Source organism: Alosa alosa, chromosome 15 (genome assembly GCF_017589495.1).
Source record: "Alosa alosa isolate M-15738 ecotype Scorff River chromosome 15, AALO_Geno_1.1, whole genome shotgun sequence".
In the NCBI taxonomy this organism is placed as follows: domain Eukaryota; kingdom Metazoa; phylum Chordata; class Actinopteri; order Clupeiformes; family Clupeidae; genus Alosa; species Alosa alosa.
Window position 1 is genome coordinate 13,191,139 of NC_063203.1, and position 19,517 is coordinate 13,210,655.

The 19,517-nt window shown below is 41.1% G+C and overlaps 1 protein-coding gene across 1 annotated transcript; it reads right to left on the bottom strand.

The window, feature by feature from the left end:
• Positions 1-46: 46 nt before the first annotated feature.
• Positions 47-15,863, bottom strand: rhbdd1 (rhomboid domain containing 1). The gene is made up of 7 exons (XM_048265405.1): positions 15,576-15,863; positions 4,119-4,554; positions 3,537-3,669; positions 2,835-2,923; positions 2,114-2,167; positions 1,483-1,764; positions 47-1,032 (listed from the first exon to the last, which is right to left on the bottom strand). The coding sequence occupies exons 2-7, from the start codon at positions 4,552-4,554 to the stop codon at positions 932-934; spliced, it is 1,095 nt and encodes a 364-aa protein (XP_048121362.1). The 5' UTR covers positions 15,576-15,863; the 3' UTR covers positions 47-931.
• Between the last annotated feature and the right edge of the window lie 3,654 nt (positions 15,864-19,517).

Consider the following 19,517-nt stretch of genomic DNA (forward strand, 5'->3'; position numbering starts at 1 on the left):
GTCACATGACGGCCTACTGATCATGTATCAAAGTTTGAAGACAGAGTAAAAGTTGCAAAATGTATTTATGTACATCTTATTCAAAAAATACATATATTTTATAATAATAGCACAAGATTTATAAAGCACTTTAAACAACACAGTTGACTAAAGTGCTGTACAATAAAAAAAAAAGTTGAGAAAACCTGATGGACAGATAGACAGATAATGATCAACACACACTAGCAGGGGGAGTGGTACAAACAAGTAGTGCAAAAAGTAGTGCATAGAAAGCAATCATTAAAAGTCTAATGACAAGCTTTCAGCATATCATATTATCATAGCACTCACTGTCCAACATCTGCAATTTAAGTCCTACTAACTTATGTAGTCTTCTTTCATCTTCCTTTAAATCCTCCCGCCTGGACAACATGGCCTTTTTCCTCCATTTTCTCTAGTGTTACAGTGTGGCTGGCACTTCTGGGTAACAATACCAATACATGGATAGACTGTCACACACCAGGATCTCCCTCTATTTTAAGCAGATGATATTGTGTACAAAACTATGAAGTGGAAATCCCCCGAGGGTAAGCTTGTAGTGTGAGTTAATGAATTGATAGCTTCAAAACTTTAAGACTTGGCGGCAACAACATCAGAAATATTTAAATTCAAACCAGACCATCACTGATACAAAAAGCAATACTTTCAATCTTTTGACATTTTGACATACGGCATAAGCTGGACATTCTTCATGGAAATTACACACAGAAGTAAATCAAGAGCATGTAAACTTGAAATATCTCCTGTTAGACAGCTGGCCCATCAGTCATTGGGTCTGCTCTTATCCCCCATAGGGATGCACACAACCCTGTTGCACTGGTGACATACATCCTTTCCAGTCTGTTTAGCAGACTGCCGCTTAGAGTTCTGTGGCTCCTTTCCGTCAAAGTGGTCAATTAGCAAATCGTTGTAGACGACGCCTGCGGATCTCCTCGGAGGTGGGATCAGGGGGGATTTGGAAGCCGTACTCAGGTCTGGACGGAGCAGAGCCCCCTGGTGGACACATACAGGAAATAGCCAGTTCACTAGTCTGAACTGAACTAGCTAGTTCACTAGTCTGGACTGAACTAGCCAGTTCACTAGTCTGGATTGAACTAGCCAGTTCACTAGTCTGTACTCATAAGAGGAAATTAGGATGAGGTCACATAGGCCAAAAATATTTCTGGCTTGTTTGAGTTAGACTGCTACTTCCTACTGTTTGTCCACTAGATGGAGGCAGAACCACAACAATCAAATAGCAGCATAGCAAAGATGCATTCATCCCACACTAACAACAGATGCTAGCAGTCATGGATACATCACATGCATTGTTGTGCGTATGTTATGCCAGTGCATGTGCTGTGTCTGTTAGTATCCATTGTTGTGTGTGTACGTGTGATTGAGTGTGTGTGAGTACCCATCCAGGTCCTCCCTGTGTGTCTGTGTGTATGTTCTGTCTCTCACCTCTGTCATTAAGGCTGGCTCTGAGTGCTGCCTGGTATTGCTCCTCTTCAGACATGCCTCCTGTGTAGGGATGCGCCTCATAGGGAGGTGCACTTGGGGAGTGTGTGTTAGGGTCACTGGGTGTGTTTTGGGGGTGTGGGTCAGTGTGAGTGTAAGTGTGTGAGTTTGGGGGGTATGCACTAGTGTGTGAATGATTCTGGGGGGGATAGGGGTTCCGGGAAGTAGGTGCACGAGGAGGGTAAGTAGAGTCATATGCAGGATAGTTTCGCCGTCCACTCACTCCTACACACACACACACACACACACACACACACACACACACACGCACACACACACAATAGAGAAACATACCTTATCAAATGACGACATATCACCCTCTCTACACCTACACAAATACCATGAATACCAGATTAAATGAACACCAATTTGTTACACAAACACTAGAAGGCTATTGGTCAACCTTCGATCACACCTTACAGCTTGCTTTACTGCACGTGCAACACTGTGCATGCGCTCCTGTTATCACCCCGAGATTCCATTCTCAAACTCCTGGTATCTCCCGGGCCCGGTATCTGCTATGTCAGACATGTTACCCATACACACCTACACTACACCCATGCGTCATACGCACCTGAGGAGCTAAAGTGTGAAGCCGGCTGTGAGAATCCCCCTGCGGCCACCAATCCTATAACATAAATCATAGCTAGGTTACTACAAGACATAATAATAATAATAATAATAATAATAATAATAATAATAATAAGCTTTATTTGTATAGCACCTTTCATACACAGAATGCAGCTAAAAGTGCTTTTGACATTTAAAGCATGCAACACAATAATAGAGTCAGTCAGTCATTAGACATAGTACTATAAATCAACAAACTGCACTGACATCCTAATAAAATATTATTTTTACCATTCCAACTTCAATTCTGTAATGATTATAATAAAGGATATAGAATGACACCTATTACTGCCAGGACCAGCAACCAGTAGAGACTTTTCTCTGTGATTGATGAGCTCATCATAAGTGTAACATTCTTTATAATGTATAGTCCACCAGTCAGTATTAGAAATTATCTTCCAACATGATGAACTGCACCCCAACACAGAGCAATATGCCGCTAATTCTGTGATTACTTGAAAAACCAAAAAAAGACTTTCTGAAAAAATGTTTTCGTTCTGTTGGTAGTCTTGGCTTCTGCTGAGACAAAAATGTTCCTCAGGCAAATATAGCTTTAAAATTAATTCTGTTTATCAAAGGGTCAAAACACACAGACACACACACACACACACACACACACACACACACACACACACACACACACACACACACACACGTGTTTGTACCTGCACATGTTGTCATAGCCTTCTTGAGTGGCCCCATGGTATACAGCAGCCCTACCAGAATACCTGCCAGGTGTCCCACAAAAGAGGTCCTGCACAAAAGACATTCTGTGTAAGAATGTGTGGGTCTCCTCTACATGCACACACACACACACACTGTAATTATGTGTCTTAACAGATGCGCACAAACACACTGTGCTCCCAGCTGTAGCATACTGTAATTACTAAACACACACAGAGACAAAACACACACACACACACACACACAGCAGTAATTACAGAGTGGAGAGAATGTTCTCGCAACCATCTCTCCCATTTACCCTCTCTCTCTTTCTCCCACTTGTTTCTCCTGCCTTTTTCATTCTGTTTCTTTACCCTTCCATCCATTTCTCTCTTCTCCTCCCCTCACTCATCCTCACCTCTTTCGGTCAGTTCTCGTGTGATTAAATGAGATTATTATCAACATTCTGAGATCCAATATAGCATATAGAGTCCACGCCTCTGAGCCTACATTTAAATATACATTCACATCAAAACTATTAGACCACACAATCCCACATTTCCTCATGTAAGAAATGTTACTCGTTTAACCAATATTAACAGACAGCAAAATAATGGTACTATGAATGTAAATGTTTGTGTGTGTGTGTGTGTGTGTGTGTGTGGGTGTGTGTGTGTACTGTATGTTTTCTGAATAAAACTCACCCAGGTGCTATAATGTGTATGGCAACCAGCTCTACCCAGCAGGCATGGCGGTTGGCCACAGGGAAGCCCAAGACATGTGTGACATCTCCAGGGTTGTAATGGTTATTCACCACTTTTAACCCAAACAGCACACCTGAAACCCAATAGACATATAATATAGTATCTATAGCACATATTGACCCTTTCAACAATAAAAACAAAAACAATGCTTGAACGTTCTATTTGGGCCCCAATCTACTTCCTCTGCATGAAGATAACATATGGAATGTTAAAAAAGGAAGTCTTGTGGGGCCAACTATGATGCTGATAATGGAACTCCATTATCATTATGGTCCATACTGTACCTCTAAATGTACACACGTGGTGTGTGATGCACACACATATCCCAGCTCCAGACCTCTATACCTCTGTGACTATTACATTCACACTACTGTACCGACTTTAAAGGAGATTTCAGGCGATTTTTCACATAGATCTCTGTTTTTTAAGGTCATCGAGTACTGTCAGTACGAGTTGATGCAGCCACCAGCTAGAGCTGCCAGGCAGCTACAGTGCTACATTCTGGGGGCATGTTCATCTCACCTGAGAATCCCACAGCACACTGCATGCCGTAGGACCAGTCACCCGTCAGTTCCGCTAACCCCGCCTCCAGGAGCAGATAGACCAATCCAGTGAGCAGGGAGAAGACGCCAAGCAGGTAGGCAAACCAGGGCCCGCCCAGGCGTTGCTCCAGCTTCTTGCCCTTCCAGATGAGCGAGAGCATGTTGTAGTACAGGTGCCAATCGTCCACGTGGTGAAAAGGCGAAAGCAGCAGCCGGCGCCAGTCTCTGTGCCAGTAGGCCTCCTGGACGCTCACGCACGCGCTCATCAGCGGGGCGGCAGGGAACAGGAAGAGGTAGACGTTCAGGCCCAGCGTGGCCAGCGTGACGGGCGGGATGTTGTCAATGCCCACCTGGAAGATCTGGGAGGCCAGCAGCACCAGGCCCAGGTTGGCGCCGCGCCGTGGGTTCCGCATCATCTGAGAGAAAAACAAATAAAATGTCAAATAAAGGTCTTTGGGCTGCATGTGTTTGTGTCTTGGTGTCTGCTTTTGTGCCTCTTACTTTATTGCATCCCATCACACAAAGTGGACAAAAGATACTAAAACCTGTCAATTCTTGCCTTTATAACGCAGAAAATAACAGAAATATCTAAATACTTAAATCATCGTTCCATCACTTCTATGCTATACATTTCTAATGCAGGTTATTTGATTAATGTAAACAGATTCTCATAAGTCATCACTGGTACCAGGGGCGTTATTAGGGGGTGGACAGGGCGGACATGTCTCCCTCAACTTTCAAAACGGTGGTGTTCGTTCCCACCCCAACATTGTCATCTAAAAGATGAACAAATGCCAGCGACAGAGACAAATCAGTTCTAACTACTGACCAATGGGAATTCGGGAATTCTCTCGATTCTCCCGATTAGGCTTAGCCTGGATGCCAACCGAACTTAGCCCCGCCCATAACATTTGAGGTCAGTAAGTTTGGTCTGGACTTGTTCCGTTGTGGAGCAACTATGCCCGAACCAGAGCTGTTCGGAGTCATGATTCAGACTAGAACTCCTGAACGGTTTTGTTCAGAGCTGAAAATGCAACTGTGTTTAACAGAGAACAGATGTAGGTTGCTAGTGACAAAATATTAGCTTTCAGTATGGTATGATGTCTTTGTAAGTGACATTTAAATAAAAAGTGTTCCCGGTAATTCTTCCCGGTTGCTAAAAGGTAGACATTTAGATTTTGCCATCACGTCTGTTGTACAAGATATTGACAGTGCAATAACCAGAAAACAATGTTAAGGCATTTGTGGAGAAGAAGAAGGCATTAGTGGAGAAGAAGAACCACTGTATCGGTTGAAACATGCACCATAAACACATCCCAATGGAGCAGTATCTAGAATTGAGAATTAAGAATTGAGTATGACGACGATGAGGGTACCACTCTGCTATTGATCAAGGCAATGAGGGGCAGGATAGCAATGGAGGACTCGCCTGTTGCTCTATCAGCAGATGAGAAGGACCTCCATGAACGTGACTGGCTAGGCCCATAGGTTGGTGAGGACTGAGAATGCTTAATCACAGCCAGCTAGTTGAGCACAGCGATTTTATGCTTTTGTGAGAAAGCACACCATTTATGAAAGCAAGAATTTCCCTGGCAGACCTTTACAAAATCAGGGTACCCCCAGAATTGTCAGACCTAAATTTAAGACTTAAGACCTTTTTAATACCACTTCAGATGAAATGTAATACCTACATCGCACCCATTCGGATAGAATAAATAATATCAAAAGGTAAGATTAAACCTCAAATAATTACTATTTAAGTGTTTGAACATGCCAACATGAACATGACAGCAGTGCAGTGGCAAGCATAAAGATTTGTCATGTGGTCTTAACATTGACTGAATGTCCTGCTTCATGGACAAATTTACACGGAATAGAACCTAGTTGATTTCGGGGATTAAATTGAAAAAAAAAATTAAAAAAATTTCAGGCCATAAGTCATACGTTGTTCATATCTACCTATAGAGATAGCACCCCTTTTGCGGTCGCGACCTATTGGTTTTTAATGTACAAAAAGATGCAAACAGCAAAGTAAAGCACCAAATAAACACCAAAACGAGGCTACAGGGTACTCTTAAGTTTCTATATAATTAATGCCACCTACAGGTGAATGCATAGAACATAACAATCCTATGGTTTGTGTACCCTGTAGCCTCGTTTTAGCCGCCAATGGCCGCCATGTGAATAAGGCGAATTGAGAGTGTTCTTGATTGAGATTGAGTTTTCCTGATGAACAAAACAATATTTCAATACCATCCCTGACCATTGCTGATTAGCCATTGCTGTTCTTTTCTACTGCAGCAATATTGTACCAAGGCTTTAACTTACACTCTTATTTAATTACTTCAGGCCAAAAGTATTTAAAGGGGAGATTTTTTTTCTTGTTAATATGCAATTCAACACCAAGTAAAATCTATAAAATCAAGTTTGCAAGACTTCACATTTCCTCATCAAAGTAACGAATCAGAACAGTCTAGATATTGTTCATATTTCCATTTGTTGCCTCATCCGCATCTAATGAAAACATGGTAATTTTGAGTTTTACAGACAACTCAGTTTTCCAATGAGCAGCAATACTGTGTGTGCTCATGCAGGAGGTCTGCGCATCTGATAACGACAATCTGGAGAGGGCGCTTTTGTCTTCAGCAACAGATTGTATAAGGTTGACAAGAGGTTGCGATATGGTGAGGGACAGGTCGTGTTGCGCTATGAAAGAACATGCGTAGCCTACTTAGCGCAAAAACGGTCAGCCATAGATAAACGTACACAAATCATGACGCTAATATGCGAGGTTCTGGTAGGCCTACTGGTCTGTGTGCTATACATTAATAATAGCAAAGTTTTAAGTTGACTATTTTAATGGTTATTTTTTGTCAACATACGGTCACAACCTACTGTCGTTAAAAGTGAGGCCTAAGCAAAATAGGCTACAAGGCTGTCTGTGCGTCATAAACACGACTGATCCCCTTACTCAACATAAAATAATAATGTTGCGAACTGTTAACACGCTCAGTCAAAACCTTCCGTCGCAAATTGTGAAAAACATTGTTGTAACCTACATGTCAAAACAGACGGAAGGCATAGGCTACGGTTTATATTGCGTCACTTTACAATAATAATATAATGTTAATAACATAATGTTAGTTGCATTGATTAAAAACTGTAACAATAATAGTACATCGGGTGGCATAGCAGGCTATCTGTTCAAGTCATAGGTGACACCCAAAATGAATGACCTCCCCTGACAAGAGTTCGCGATAGTAAGAAATTGTCTACATTGATGCATGGAAAGAACACAGCCTCCGAATTCGCACATAGAGCTCACAATAGCATATCCAAAAAAGTTAAACGGATTGGGCAACCTCATCAGCTGTGTCGATTGTGTCAGACCGTCCTCCAGACGTGTTCTTTTTTTTTTTAAGCAACCGCCCCAGGGACAAGACAAGCGTGTAGCTACAACATAAACAAAGCGAAACTCATGGCTGACGTATCTTCTTGAGCGATATCTGATTGAGACACAGAAAGTTCTCAAGAACACTATTAGGTCTTTAAACATTTACCATCACACACATTCATTCATCGGACCTAATATTTGTAGTTGCCTTAAAAAAAGGAAAAGAAAAGGTGATAGACCACCCCCCCCCCTCCTATTTTTTTTTCTCACCGGATCTGCATCGATCTCAAACATGACATTTCTCAAATCAAATTGACGGAAATCCGTCGTACGACGGAGAACTTTAATCCTTGTCACGCTACGTGAGGATATTAGACTAAATCTACTGATCATTTGAAAAATTAAGACCTCCGTGAAAAAATTCCAGACTTTGAGGTGAAATTCAATACTTTTTAAGGCCTTAATTTAGGAAAATGAAATTTAATACTTTTTAATATACTTTTAAGACTCCGCGGGTACCCTGAAAATGTGATCACTGTGTAAATCATAAATAATACTAAACACACCTGGCTCTTACCCACTCAAGCACATCAGTTTGAGGACCACTGCCTCCACGCATTGTCGGGTAATGCACTAAGCTGGAAATCTGGTCAGATAGACCTCTCGTTTTTTTTTAACACTATGATGTCCACACAAAATGCAATTTCTGATTATAAAAACATAGCAGAGTGATTTTATGGGTAACTTATGGCCATGTATAGCCACGAATGTTTTGCCTTGATCACAAGCATAACTAATATAAAGCGTTTTCTTTTTTTAGGCCTATAATGACTCAAGCCTGAGGGAATAGGAGTCCTCCTAACTCCTGAGAATAAGAGTGCGTGCAACCATAAAGAAGATGCTGGCCCCTGGGGGCACTGTGGCCCCACTGGCTACAGCGTCTGTACCAGAGACTTTCTAATGAGGAGACGCGGCACTCAAAGAATCACCCATAGAAATGTATGGGGTTAGTTCGTACATGGCAGTCATCTACACATATTCCGCCCCTTCCGCTGCCAAAAGTTGACATGTGAATACATTGTGGCAATCATGTGGTATGTTGTGAACACATCGTGCCAATCATATGGTGTGATCTTGCAGCTGGAGCGAGGTTGGTGTCATGAAACCTTGTACACGCGCAGTTCTGCCCGAAATAGATGCCCGATGCGTTCAATATGGCCGCCGAGTGGAGGGACTTGGCTGAAAGGACTTTGTCTGTACCACCTTGGGTCCAGGTGCCCACTAGTACCCGGGTTCGAGTCCGACCCCGGTAATTTCCCGATCCCACCCCATCTCTTTCTCCCACTTGCTTCCTGTCATTCGGCACTGTCCTGTATCAATATTAAAGGCAAAAAGCCCCAAAAAATATACTTTATACCGGTAAAGCTGCTGGCCTAAGACATGATTTAGAGGTATGACACTAGAGCACCTTCCAGGATTATGACAGTGAGGAGTTTTTGGCCTGCTAGCAAAAGTAACAAAATTCACTTCATAGGAGTAGGCCACAAACCTCATTTTTGCTGAGACATTCAAAATTTAACTGCATTAGGACCGTACTGTATGTGTGTGTCCTGTGCAAATCCTTACTATTGGGCAGTCAAACACCACATTTTTATCCCTCCACACACACAAACACATCCGACTAAACTAGGCCGACAAAAGGCTTGTTGTCCCCGTTGTGTGTGGGAGGCTGGAAGTGAGTCTGTGGCCACTGAAATTCCGGTCAGAAGAGTTCACAGCATTTCTCCTCTCTAATTCGTCCTTTCCTTCCTCTCCTCCCCCTTCCCTTCACTTGGCACTGTCCGTGAGGGGTGTTGTGTGCATGTGTGTGAGAAAGATGGAGAGGGAGTGGAATGGGTTTGTGTGAATGTGTGAAGACAAGACAAGCGTAGGTTCTTATGAGGGATGAATGTGTGTGTGTGTGTGTGTGTGTGTGTGTGTGTGTGTCTGTATGTGTGTGTTTGCTGAACACATCAGTGGTAGAGAATGAATGATGCCCTTGTATTTAGGGTGAGACAGCCACGCGCCACCATCACAAGCCAACCTACGCAGGGCATGAGAGATAGATGGAGAGAGGCTGAAAAACAATGTGCAAAAATGCACAACACACACAGAGCGGATAGCAGTTCTTTCATGGTCGAGTATGTCTGGAATGCACAGACAGCACAAAAATGCATCAGCTGTAACCACAGAATGCTTCGCTTCCAGACACGCACACAGGCATCCCCTTTCATCAGCACTCACACACTAATTGTACAAGACCGGCAAATAGAGAACCCAAGCGCCCACATGTCTTTTGGCAGTTTGGTTTTGCCAGCAACTGTGTATGGTAACAGACCACACACTTGTGGACCTAAATCATTAGCTTATAGGCCTAACTCATTCTGTGGTGTTTAAAGGTGCCATGTGTAAGAATTGAGATAAAAATATCCAAAAAATGAGCTACACGCATCAAAAGAATGAGAGGAAATAAGGGCGATGATGTCATTTAAAAAAAATGACAAGGTATAGTGCTGAAGAGATATCAACCTGAACTAGACTGCATTTCCGGTGGGAACTGCAAAAGTGTGCTTGCCCTGGTCCGGTCACCAACGTGAGCAGACAGTGGCATACAGTACGCTATGCTGAACCTGGCTTGATCCTAGGGTTGGGTGATGTCGCCTAAATTGGCATTTGACGATGTTTACAGTAAAACATTGCGATGGACGATGATATCGTGGGGGGCAGGGTTAGTGTGGTAAACACTAATTAATTAGCCTATAGGTATGTCTGTACAGAAATACATGTATAATGTTCTACATAAAAAAATAAAAAATATATTATATAGGCTTATTAAATTGTTGTGAAAAACGGATAGACAATCAATCTGAACACTTGCGTTTGCACCAACCAGCGGAATATTACACATTGCCAGCCTACGCTGGGCCCAGCAAAAAAGCTACTTAAGACTACTATCGTGGTCACTCATTTAAAATCTTAGTACTATGCAGCATCCCACGTCATCAGGCTACCGTCTATGCTGCGATCACGCAGTCCAGGCTATAGGAGGGCGAAGTAAAAACACTTTTAGAAATAAGAATCCCGATTACCACTCCGCTGCTGTCTGGGACTTTTGCTAAATGCATGAAATACAAGCCTTAGTGAAAGACGAATAGGCTACCTTCTGATCCTATAATTAACGAAAGAAATTGTTTATTTTAACACAGAGGAGAAGGACGCATTTGGCGCTCGCTGTAGCCTTGCAAAAATATTTGAGCGCTAGAATGTCCTAGTCGTAGCCTAACAATAATAAATCTATATTTTCTGCTAAAACATTAGGCTACCTATTACGTCCAATGTAGGCTATAGGCCTGCGAGACATGTAGGCTACAAAAAGACAATTAGGCTACACATTCACGTCACAGTCAGGAATTATTTGAATAAGAGGGTAGACTAATAAGTCTTTTATTTTACAAGACGGTAGACTAATACGTGATAACTGTTTGGTTGACAGCCTTTAAAGTAGGCTCAATTTCATTTTCAGGGAAAGGTTTTTTTTATGTTTTAGCCTGTTACAGCAGGAATTAGTGACTGGCATGTGGGGGCGTGGCATCACGATGGTTGCTTTCTATCGTGATGCCTGTCAACCATCACGATGGACGATGATATCGTCCATCGGCACAACCCTACTTGATCCAAGCATTCTAACAGTGCCTTTCAGTGTTGGAGCAGTGGCAATACTGCAAAAGCTCTAGGAGAGGGCTATTCAACTATTGGCTTGCAGGGTGAATGCGGTTCGTTGGATTTTACCTGTGGCCTGTCTTTGAATTTAGCTTCTAAGATCAAATCAATAAAATAAAACAACAGCAGTGATTGGCTGCAAAAATAAATAATGTCACGCGTCTTGCACCTCTCAAACTGGGCTATCAGGCAACCTAGAAGAATTGAAATTATGAAATATGACTAAGGAATTCAAATGCTGCTCTTTTGTCAGGATACTTTTTCACTGATTTATTTAAAAAATACGAGCTATGAGTGTGAATGTTATATATTCCATCCCCTAATTCTGTTTTACTGGTGTATTTGACAAATAATCTATATGGATTTGCTCTATAAAGACCTTATGTCTGTTTAGGATTGTTTTGAGAGCCTATTGATGTATCTCAGAATAAAGTAATGTCCACAACATTAGTGATGTTTTTTTTTGTGTGTGAATGTATTTTACTTAACTCATTAAATGATGCTGAATACTCATGAACGCATGTCTCTAATAGCCACAATAGGAGTAATTTCAGCAACACCGTATTTTGTGTGGCCCATAACGACCCAGTGGATCATGAAAATGTGCCAAAATTCACATGCCTTGCTTGATGTTGGTACATTAATCCCATTCAGATTGCCACTTATCTGTGATGTAAGAGTTCAGTATAGGTTTAAGGTCTGGGGCACAGATTTGACATTCTGTGACTTCTTCATTGAGGGCTTGCTTAGCAGCACTGTCCGCTTTCTCATTTCCCCTCAGACCAACATGGCCTGGGACCCAGCAAAAAACTACACTGTAGTTCTGGTTCTTTAGACGTTGTAGTTGATCAAGCTCAGCTTTGGTTGTACTTTTTGCGTGACATTAAAGCCTACTGGAAAGATTTTTAATTGCAATTTCATTTAATGCAATTTACTTTTACGATTAAATAAAATTAATTTATCCCTCTCACCCATAGTTTTCTATTTATTTACAAATGTACATATGCCTACTGTAATGACATTTATACATAGTTATTCTACTGATCTTCATACTATTCATCCTGCACATAGAATTATTCTTACTACTCTTATGATGTTGTTTCCACACTGCACATAGCTGTATGTTATGTACATATCTGTTATATATTTGTCATATTGAATATCCATAATTATTCTGTTTTATTATATTCTGTTAATACACTGCATATATCTATATTATTATTTCTACTATTATACTGTTACTGCTACATCTACATACATTATTCTACTTATTGTATGAGGTAACTGCTAATACACTGCACATATTTATATTTAATTCATATTACTCTAAACCACCTTCTGTAAATCAACTGTATACTACTGTCTACATTGCACTATATTTCTTGACCTGTCTCTGTATATTTCATCACCTTTCTATACTTTGCATCGCATTGAATGTATACTGTAGGCTACATGAATCACAGCTAAGATCTTTGGTTGCTATGAAGGCCAGTCGTTCTAAATGGATGGTTGCTATGGCCAAAGGCCAGTTCTATCTCTGGCGTTGTCAAGCGGGCATATCCTAACCTTATCTTATTTGAAGCATCTCTATTTTACTTAGCCTACTTCCAAACAGCGAGTCCCATTAAGAAGTGGCCACTTCATTCACACTTACCGTGATCCACGCAGCAACATTATTAAATTAATCTGTCACCATATGCCTATGCCAACGTTTGCAAGGAGGAGAACATTTTAATTTGATTCACAATGAAACGTTACATTTAATGTACATGTTGACAATGAGTAGGCTAGTTTTGGTTGTTTTTGGTGGGGTTACTGCATCCCTTAGTTATGCCTACAATGCAAAATTGTTCCCTCGCGATTGTTAGCTTCTGCAGACGCATTTCAAAAGTTCACCTTGCCATTTCAGTTCGTAAGTCCATACTATCCCATGGCTGAGCAAGGATTTCATGGTTGGGCAAGGCTGCCCATAGACATTGTGCATACTTGGAAGGCATTGTGATAGAAGGTGAATGGTGAGAGTTACCAAATACCTGTGGGTGGTTTGGGAAATGATGAAAACTTTTGGAATATTTCTTTTTTTTTTTTAGCTTATGCACCCTCACATTGGAGTCCCCAGTTCAAATACAAAATTTGGTATCGATATGTGACAGTGTTCCTGAGATATGGGCGACTTCCTGTTTGAACCGCCGCCCGATTTTGGCTGTGACAGGCAAACGCTTTCGAAAATCAAAAATCCTTCTGGTAACTTTTGTGAGGCTTGGTCCAAGGATAATGTACGTCAAGTTGCACGCCCACCTGACGTCATCTTCGCGACCAACTTACACCGGTACTGACCGGACGTTTTAAAGTTGGAACGGTGTCTCTGTCTCAAAGGGCCTAGGCGCTAGAGCTGACAAAAAATTAGGGAGACGGGAAAATAATAATAAAACTTAAGAAGAACAATAAGTGTGCTTGCAAGCACACTTAATTAGCATGCTAAATTACTAGCCACAGCCCGACAAGTGTCATAATACCAGTTTCGGCCATGAGAGGCAGTATGTGGGTAACATAACAGAGTTTAATCAGAGTTGTATAAAGTATCCAAAACCCACACTTGAGTAGAAGTACAGATATTTGATCAGAAAATGACTTAAGTAAACATAAAAGTAATCTTGGTGCCTACACTTCATACACAATGCTTTCAAAGCTTGAAAAAAGGTATGGCTGCCATTCCTTTTCCACTGCTATTTCCTTTTATGAGTCTATAATGAAGTTTATCCAACATGTTTAGAAAGGTATTTACATCACACAAAATTTGTATTTAATTCAGTTCCTTACACAACCTAAGTAGGCTTTGGTGTGCTATGTCTTAGCTATATTTGCTAGGCTTTAACTCTTGTCACTATGTCTTCATTCATTGCTGTGTCCTGTGGTGACATCAGGTCAGAAGATCCAGGAGTTGCAAATATCTAACATGCTGAAAAGAAACTGACTTTTGTTTTCATTCACATATTATATTAGTCTACATAATGCAGCTAATGAAAATGTAGTGGAGTAAAAGTACACATTTAATTTAAAAAATGTAGTAAAGTAAAAGTAGGAAGAAAAATGAAAACTTGAGTAAAGTACAGATACTCTGCATTCATACTTAAGTACTGTACTTAAATGTGTGTACTTTGTTACTTTACATCTGTCTGAAATAGTTGGTCAGAGGTTGCATATTTGCCATGGCATGTTTGAAACCTTAATAAATATAGTTTGGTTCAAGGTACTATTTTTTATTTTGTACATTAGGCCTACTAATCAAGTGGTGAGGAGTAAAAGATCTGATGTGGTTTAGTGAGGGAAGGGTATATTATATAGGGCCATCTGGGGGTAATATATTTTTCCCTCTGTGTGTGTCTGTGAAGTGTGTGGTGGTAGTGATGGGGTCGGGGTGTGGGGTATTTTCCAGTCAAAGTACATGCAGGCTAACAATTTTGCACACCAGAAGTGGAGTAGGAACACTATTGTGCACACTGTGGAGTTAGGTTAGACACAACTCTGAATTTTGCACATTAGAAGTAGGAGTTGCGCACTGTGTAGGCTACAACATTAGAAGATGAAGATGATCATACCAGAAGTTGCCTAACTAAACAATGGCTATGTCAAAACGTGCAGTTTGTTGTAGTGTCACTGTCGGAACTATTGAGGCTAAATAAAAACACTCGTATTTTAAAACATAGAAATAGGCAAGTGCGGGTTAACTAGCCTGCAGTGGGGCATACTTATCAGGGTCTGTTACTGCATGCATGAGCATACGGTCTTCTCAGTGGAAACAATCAGATAACTAGCCTATTTAAATGTCCGACCTCTGACCTTTTGAAATAGATGTCTGACGTTGGAGCTGTACAATCTGTCTATTATCTATTATGGACCTCTCGAACTCTTTTCAAGCTACACCCCCATCTTTTTTTCCACATGCAGCAGGCCCGTCCCTCCATTATTTGTGGACAATCGTTGGTTTACACTACATATAAATAGGACAAATAGGGAAACATTTCGGTGGTATAATTATTGCATAACATGTTATTGTCACACATGTATACAAAGTGTAGCTATTCAACGTGAGCTTTGAAAGTTTGAAAGGCGGGCAGCAAGCGAATTGTCAAACTCCAACAATGAAGTAACGGATAGTTCAGTGATCGATCTATGTATGTAATCGTAGCATTTGTATATCGTCGTTTTGCAGCATACGCTACATATTTTAACATGCAAAATATTACTTAATGTTGTAACATAAGTGAGTCAAAAGTAGGCTACCTTGTAAGGGAAGGATGGACACAACTGGGCTTCCGGATTTCGCTCCTGTTAGCTTGCTCCTGAAATGGTTGATTATCGTTCTCCAGTTTCGACTCAATCCTCGAATAAACTTCAATGCATCCTGAGAAAGCTTTCAGCTATGCTTATATGCCATTTTGTACACGTCAGTTTAAAGAATTATTTCACACAGTTTCATCAGCACTGTGAAAAAGTGCAAACTCATGAAACGAAACGAAACATGACGTATAGTCACGTGACGGATTTTTAATGTTTATGTTTTCAAAATTGGCGCGACTACTTGAAATGCATTGAAAGGTAGCCTGCCCACGGAGGTGTATTAGTCTAGTAGGCTACCTGAGTTCGTGGACCAGTGTTTTGTCACCAACTATGTGTTTTAAACAGGAGCGTGCGGTCCATATGGGCAGGTGGGGCAGAGAACTACCTGAAGCATCCTCCACAAAAAATAGTTCCTCAGTAAATAATTGCTCCAAGTCTACTTTTAATAATGTGATTGTCACATTAATTATCTACAGTATCTGTAGGCTTTCCAACTATTTTTGGTCTATTGACATGAACTTTTGGATGATGGTGGCGATTCTCGTTGAGTTTAATGTGTCATGCAATGTTGGGGCAGGGCACCTCGACGATCGCATTCCTCAAAGATTTATCGCATAACCCTGGCGGCTTCAATAAGGATTGCAATCCGCGGCGCGCTAAAAGACGCCTGTATGGGCGTAAAGTAGTCTGCCCCATGGTCATAATTAGAACTGCTCAAATTATTCCCCAGTTAGGCCCAAAGATTCTAGAGCGGAGCGCTCTACAATCTTTGGTTAGGCCTATTGTTTCATTTCAAGATGCAGAAATGGCGAGTGTTGCACCTGTTAACCGTGTTGAGATTCTATAAAAAAAAAAAAAAAAAAAATTTGAGAGGTTGAAGATACGTAAGCTAACCCTGGTGTCTTCCTTGGTTTAGTAGCTAGCTTCTAGTGGATTTAATAGCATCTTTTGACAGCGCAAAAACGAAAAGGCAACGGCAGCAGCCTAGAAGCTATGCCATACCTTCAAAGGTATGGCATAGCTTCTAGGCTGCTGCATTCAGAATGAGCTATATATCCTATAATATAGCCTAGTTCTACAGCGAGTGGTCAGACAATTAACCATAACACCCAACTGTCTTGAGTTGCAGTTATAAAATCCAACTACTTAAAAATATTGGAAAGTTAGCAGGCCAGACAGAACACAAAAAAATAGTTTTGTTTACCCATAGCAACAACGTTGCTATGCTCCGCTGGTTTAACGTGATGAGAACAAAGATTGTTAAGGCGGAGCAAGATATTTCATCAGGAGCCACTTCCGGGAACCCGGACCGCACGAGGGGGGTCAAAATCCCCTTTATGCAGAGCAGAGGCAGCGACTGCTCCATTGAAGTCTATGGGCATAGCTCAGAATTTCACCACATATGCTAAGGTCTTGGTTCTATAGAGTTAGGAATGTGAATTTCGGGCACATTTTCATGATCCTCAAACCCTTCTGAACATTTCAGGTACATTTTTAGCATTTTTGAGCAATCCAGTCTGGAGAAAATCAACCTTATATCAGGTGTCGCCGGTTATTTCTGCCGCTGCTGTTGGCGGTTGCAACTTACGCCTTCGTCAATCGTCATCGACCGCCTCTTTATGCAGACAGGATTCGATCCCCATTTCGCGCCCATAGACATGAACTACGACGAAGTATCTTGCTCCGCCTTAACAATCTTTGATGAGAACACTGTGTGTTCTTTATAGATCAGTGGATGAGAACGGTGCAAACGTAACTGATGGGTTACTGATCTACAATTCTGACTGTGACATGATTTAAGCATACAGCAAAGTCCTGTAAAATATGTAATTTTAATGTAGCCCAAAAAGATAGGCTATTAAAAAAAAGTCAGACAAGGCTTTCTGCCTTACCAAAATGTATGGTCACCGCACGCTACTGGTTTTAAATGGTCTCTCTCTCGTCGGTTCATACTTGAGGACATTTGATTGGCAGTTGAGACATACCTTGCACTTGTGTATTTTCCATGGGCCTATTATCCCTAATGATCTCACTTATATATTTTCAATTGTTTATCCTTAGGCTACTATTATGTGAAATTTGAACTTTTTAATTGTCTGATGATTTTTTTAGTGAGCCTACTGCAGTGGGACATACTTATCAGGATCTTTTCAGGAATTGGACCTGCTTGACAATATTAGCATATCACCCTAGTCTATAGGTTGAGGTGCTGTGATGGATGTGGATTCTATCTTGGGTCAAATATTCAGCTTTTTGGTTAGTAATTTTTCTGGATTTCCCAGGGTGATCAGCATCTCAAAACTGCAACTTTGTGAAACTGTCACCTGGTAAACATCCTGTCAGGACACTGGTGTAAAGTTAAACCATTTTTTCACACAATAGTGTACTTTTTTAAGGGTTACTTAATCAATCAGTGTATTTCACACACATATTTTTGTATCACAACATTGAATCATTCTGCATATGGTTCAGCATGTAGGAAGTACGAAGCTGGTCATGAACCAATTCTTACGGAGCTCCCAAGGCACCTTGTAAAAGTCCAGACTGAAAATGTGTTAGCCTACAGTGAGTCTGGTAGTCAGATTGCGCATGTGGAAATTGGAATGGAGATCAGATTTTATGTGTTTTTTTTATGATTCTGTTGTCTCCTTTCTGTAGAGGAAATTGTGTGTCTGTCTGTGTGTGTGTGTGTGTACAGGAATGATTTAATGGAGAGAGGGGACAGGGTTATGAGTACAGGGGTATGTATCTGTGTGACAGTTATAAGGGGTGTGTGTGTAAGAGCAAGAGGGGGGGGGGGTAGGAAAGACAGAATTATGTGCGCAGGTGTCTGTGTGAGTTGAGAGTTATGGGTGTGTATCTGATGATGCAAGCAGATGAGAAATGGCATTCCCGTTGGTGCGTGTGTGTGTGATGTCTCCTACTTCAAAGGTGTGTGTGTGTGTGTTTGATGTCTCCACTCCTCTCACCTTGCCTTATGTATTTGTGTACACTGAAAATGTGAGAGAAACATATGTAGACTCCAGATGGTCTATGAGGCAGTGAGAGCCTGCAGATAAAACCAATCCAGTCACACCCATGTATGGACATAAAAATATAGATACATAAATGTACATCTTCATATGGATTATGCAAATAATGGTATGCATACAGATCTTAAAAATGTATAAGAAAAAATGTCCTTACGTAAATCTGATTTAATCTGTGTTGCGACAATAGTTTGCGTCCCCTTGTGTGTGTGTGTGTGGTGTGTGTGTGTATGTGTGTGTGGTGTGTGGGTGTGCGTGGTGTGTGTGTGTGTGTGTGTGTGTTCACAGATGCATGTGTATAGACTGCACTCCATGAACTCTGCTCGGTGGAACAGTGCCAGAAGATTCTCTTCTCCCTCCACATTTCTCTCTCAGCTGTCAGGGGACATTACATCTGCACATCTCTACACTTCGACCAAGATCTACTCACAATTCTTTGAGAGCAAGCTTCCTCATTCACACACATTGCTGCCTCTATATCTAGTAGTCAGCTGTGAGAATTTGATGTCTGAAATTAAGGCAGGTTCTGATGGAAATTCAACTTTGGACTACAAAACAGAGCTAACACAAGTCACCGCCTATATAGTATACCTACTAAAACAGATGCCCTCATGTCCTCAATTTCAAGAGTTTAAAAAAAAGATTAAAACGTATAATTTCACGATCAGGGTAAGCGCTTTACATTTCTCCCATCTGTACCTCAAACTATGTGATTATTGGATAACTCAGTGTATGTTATTATTAATGACTAGACATATGAGCATCTTGTTAATTGGTAAAAGAAGAGCAAAAATACCATTTGTTGGCACAAAACACATCTTTCAGTCATTTCCATCCTCAAATTGATTTTTCCTTT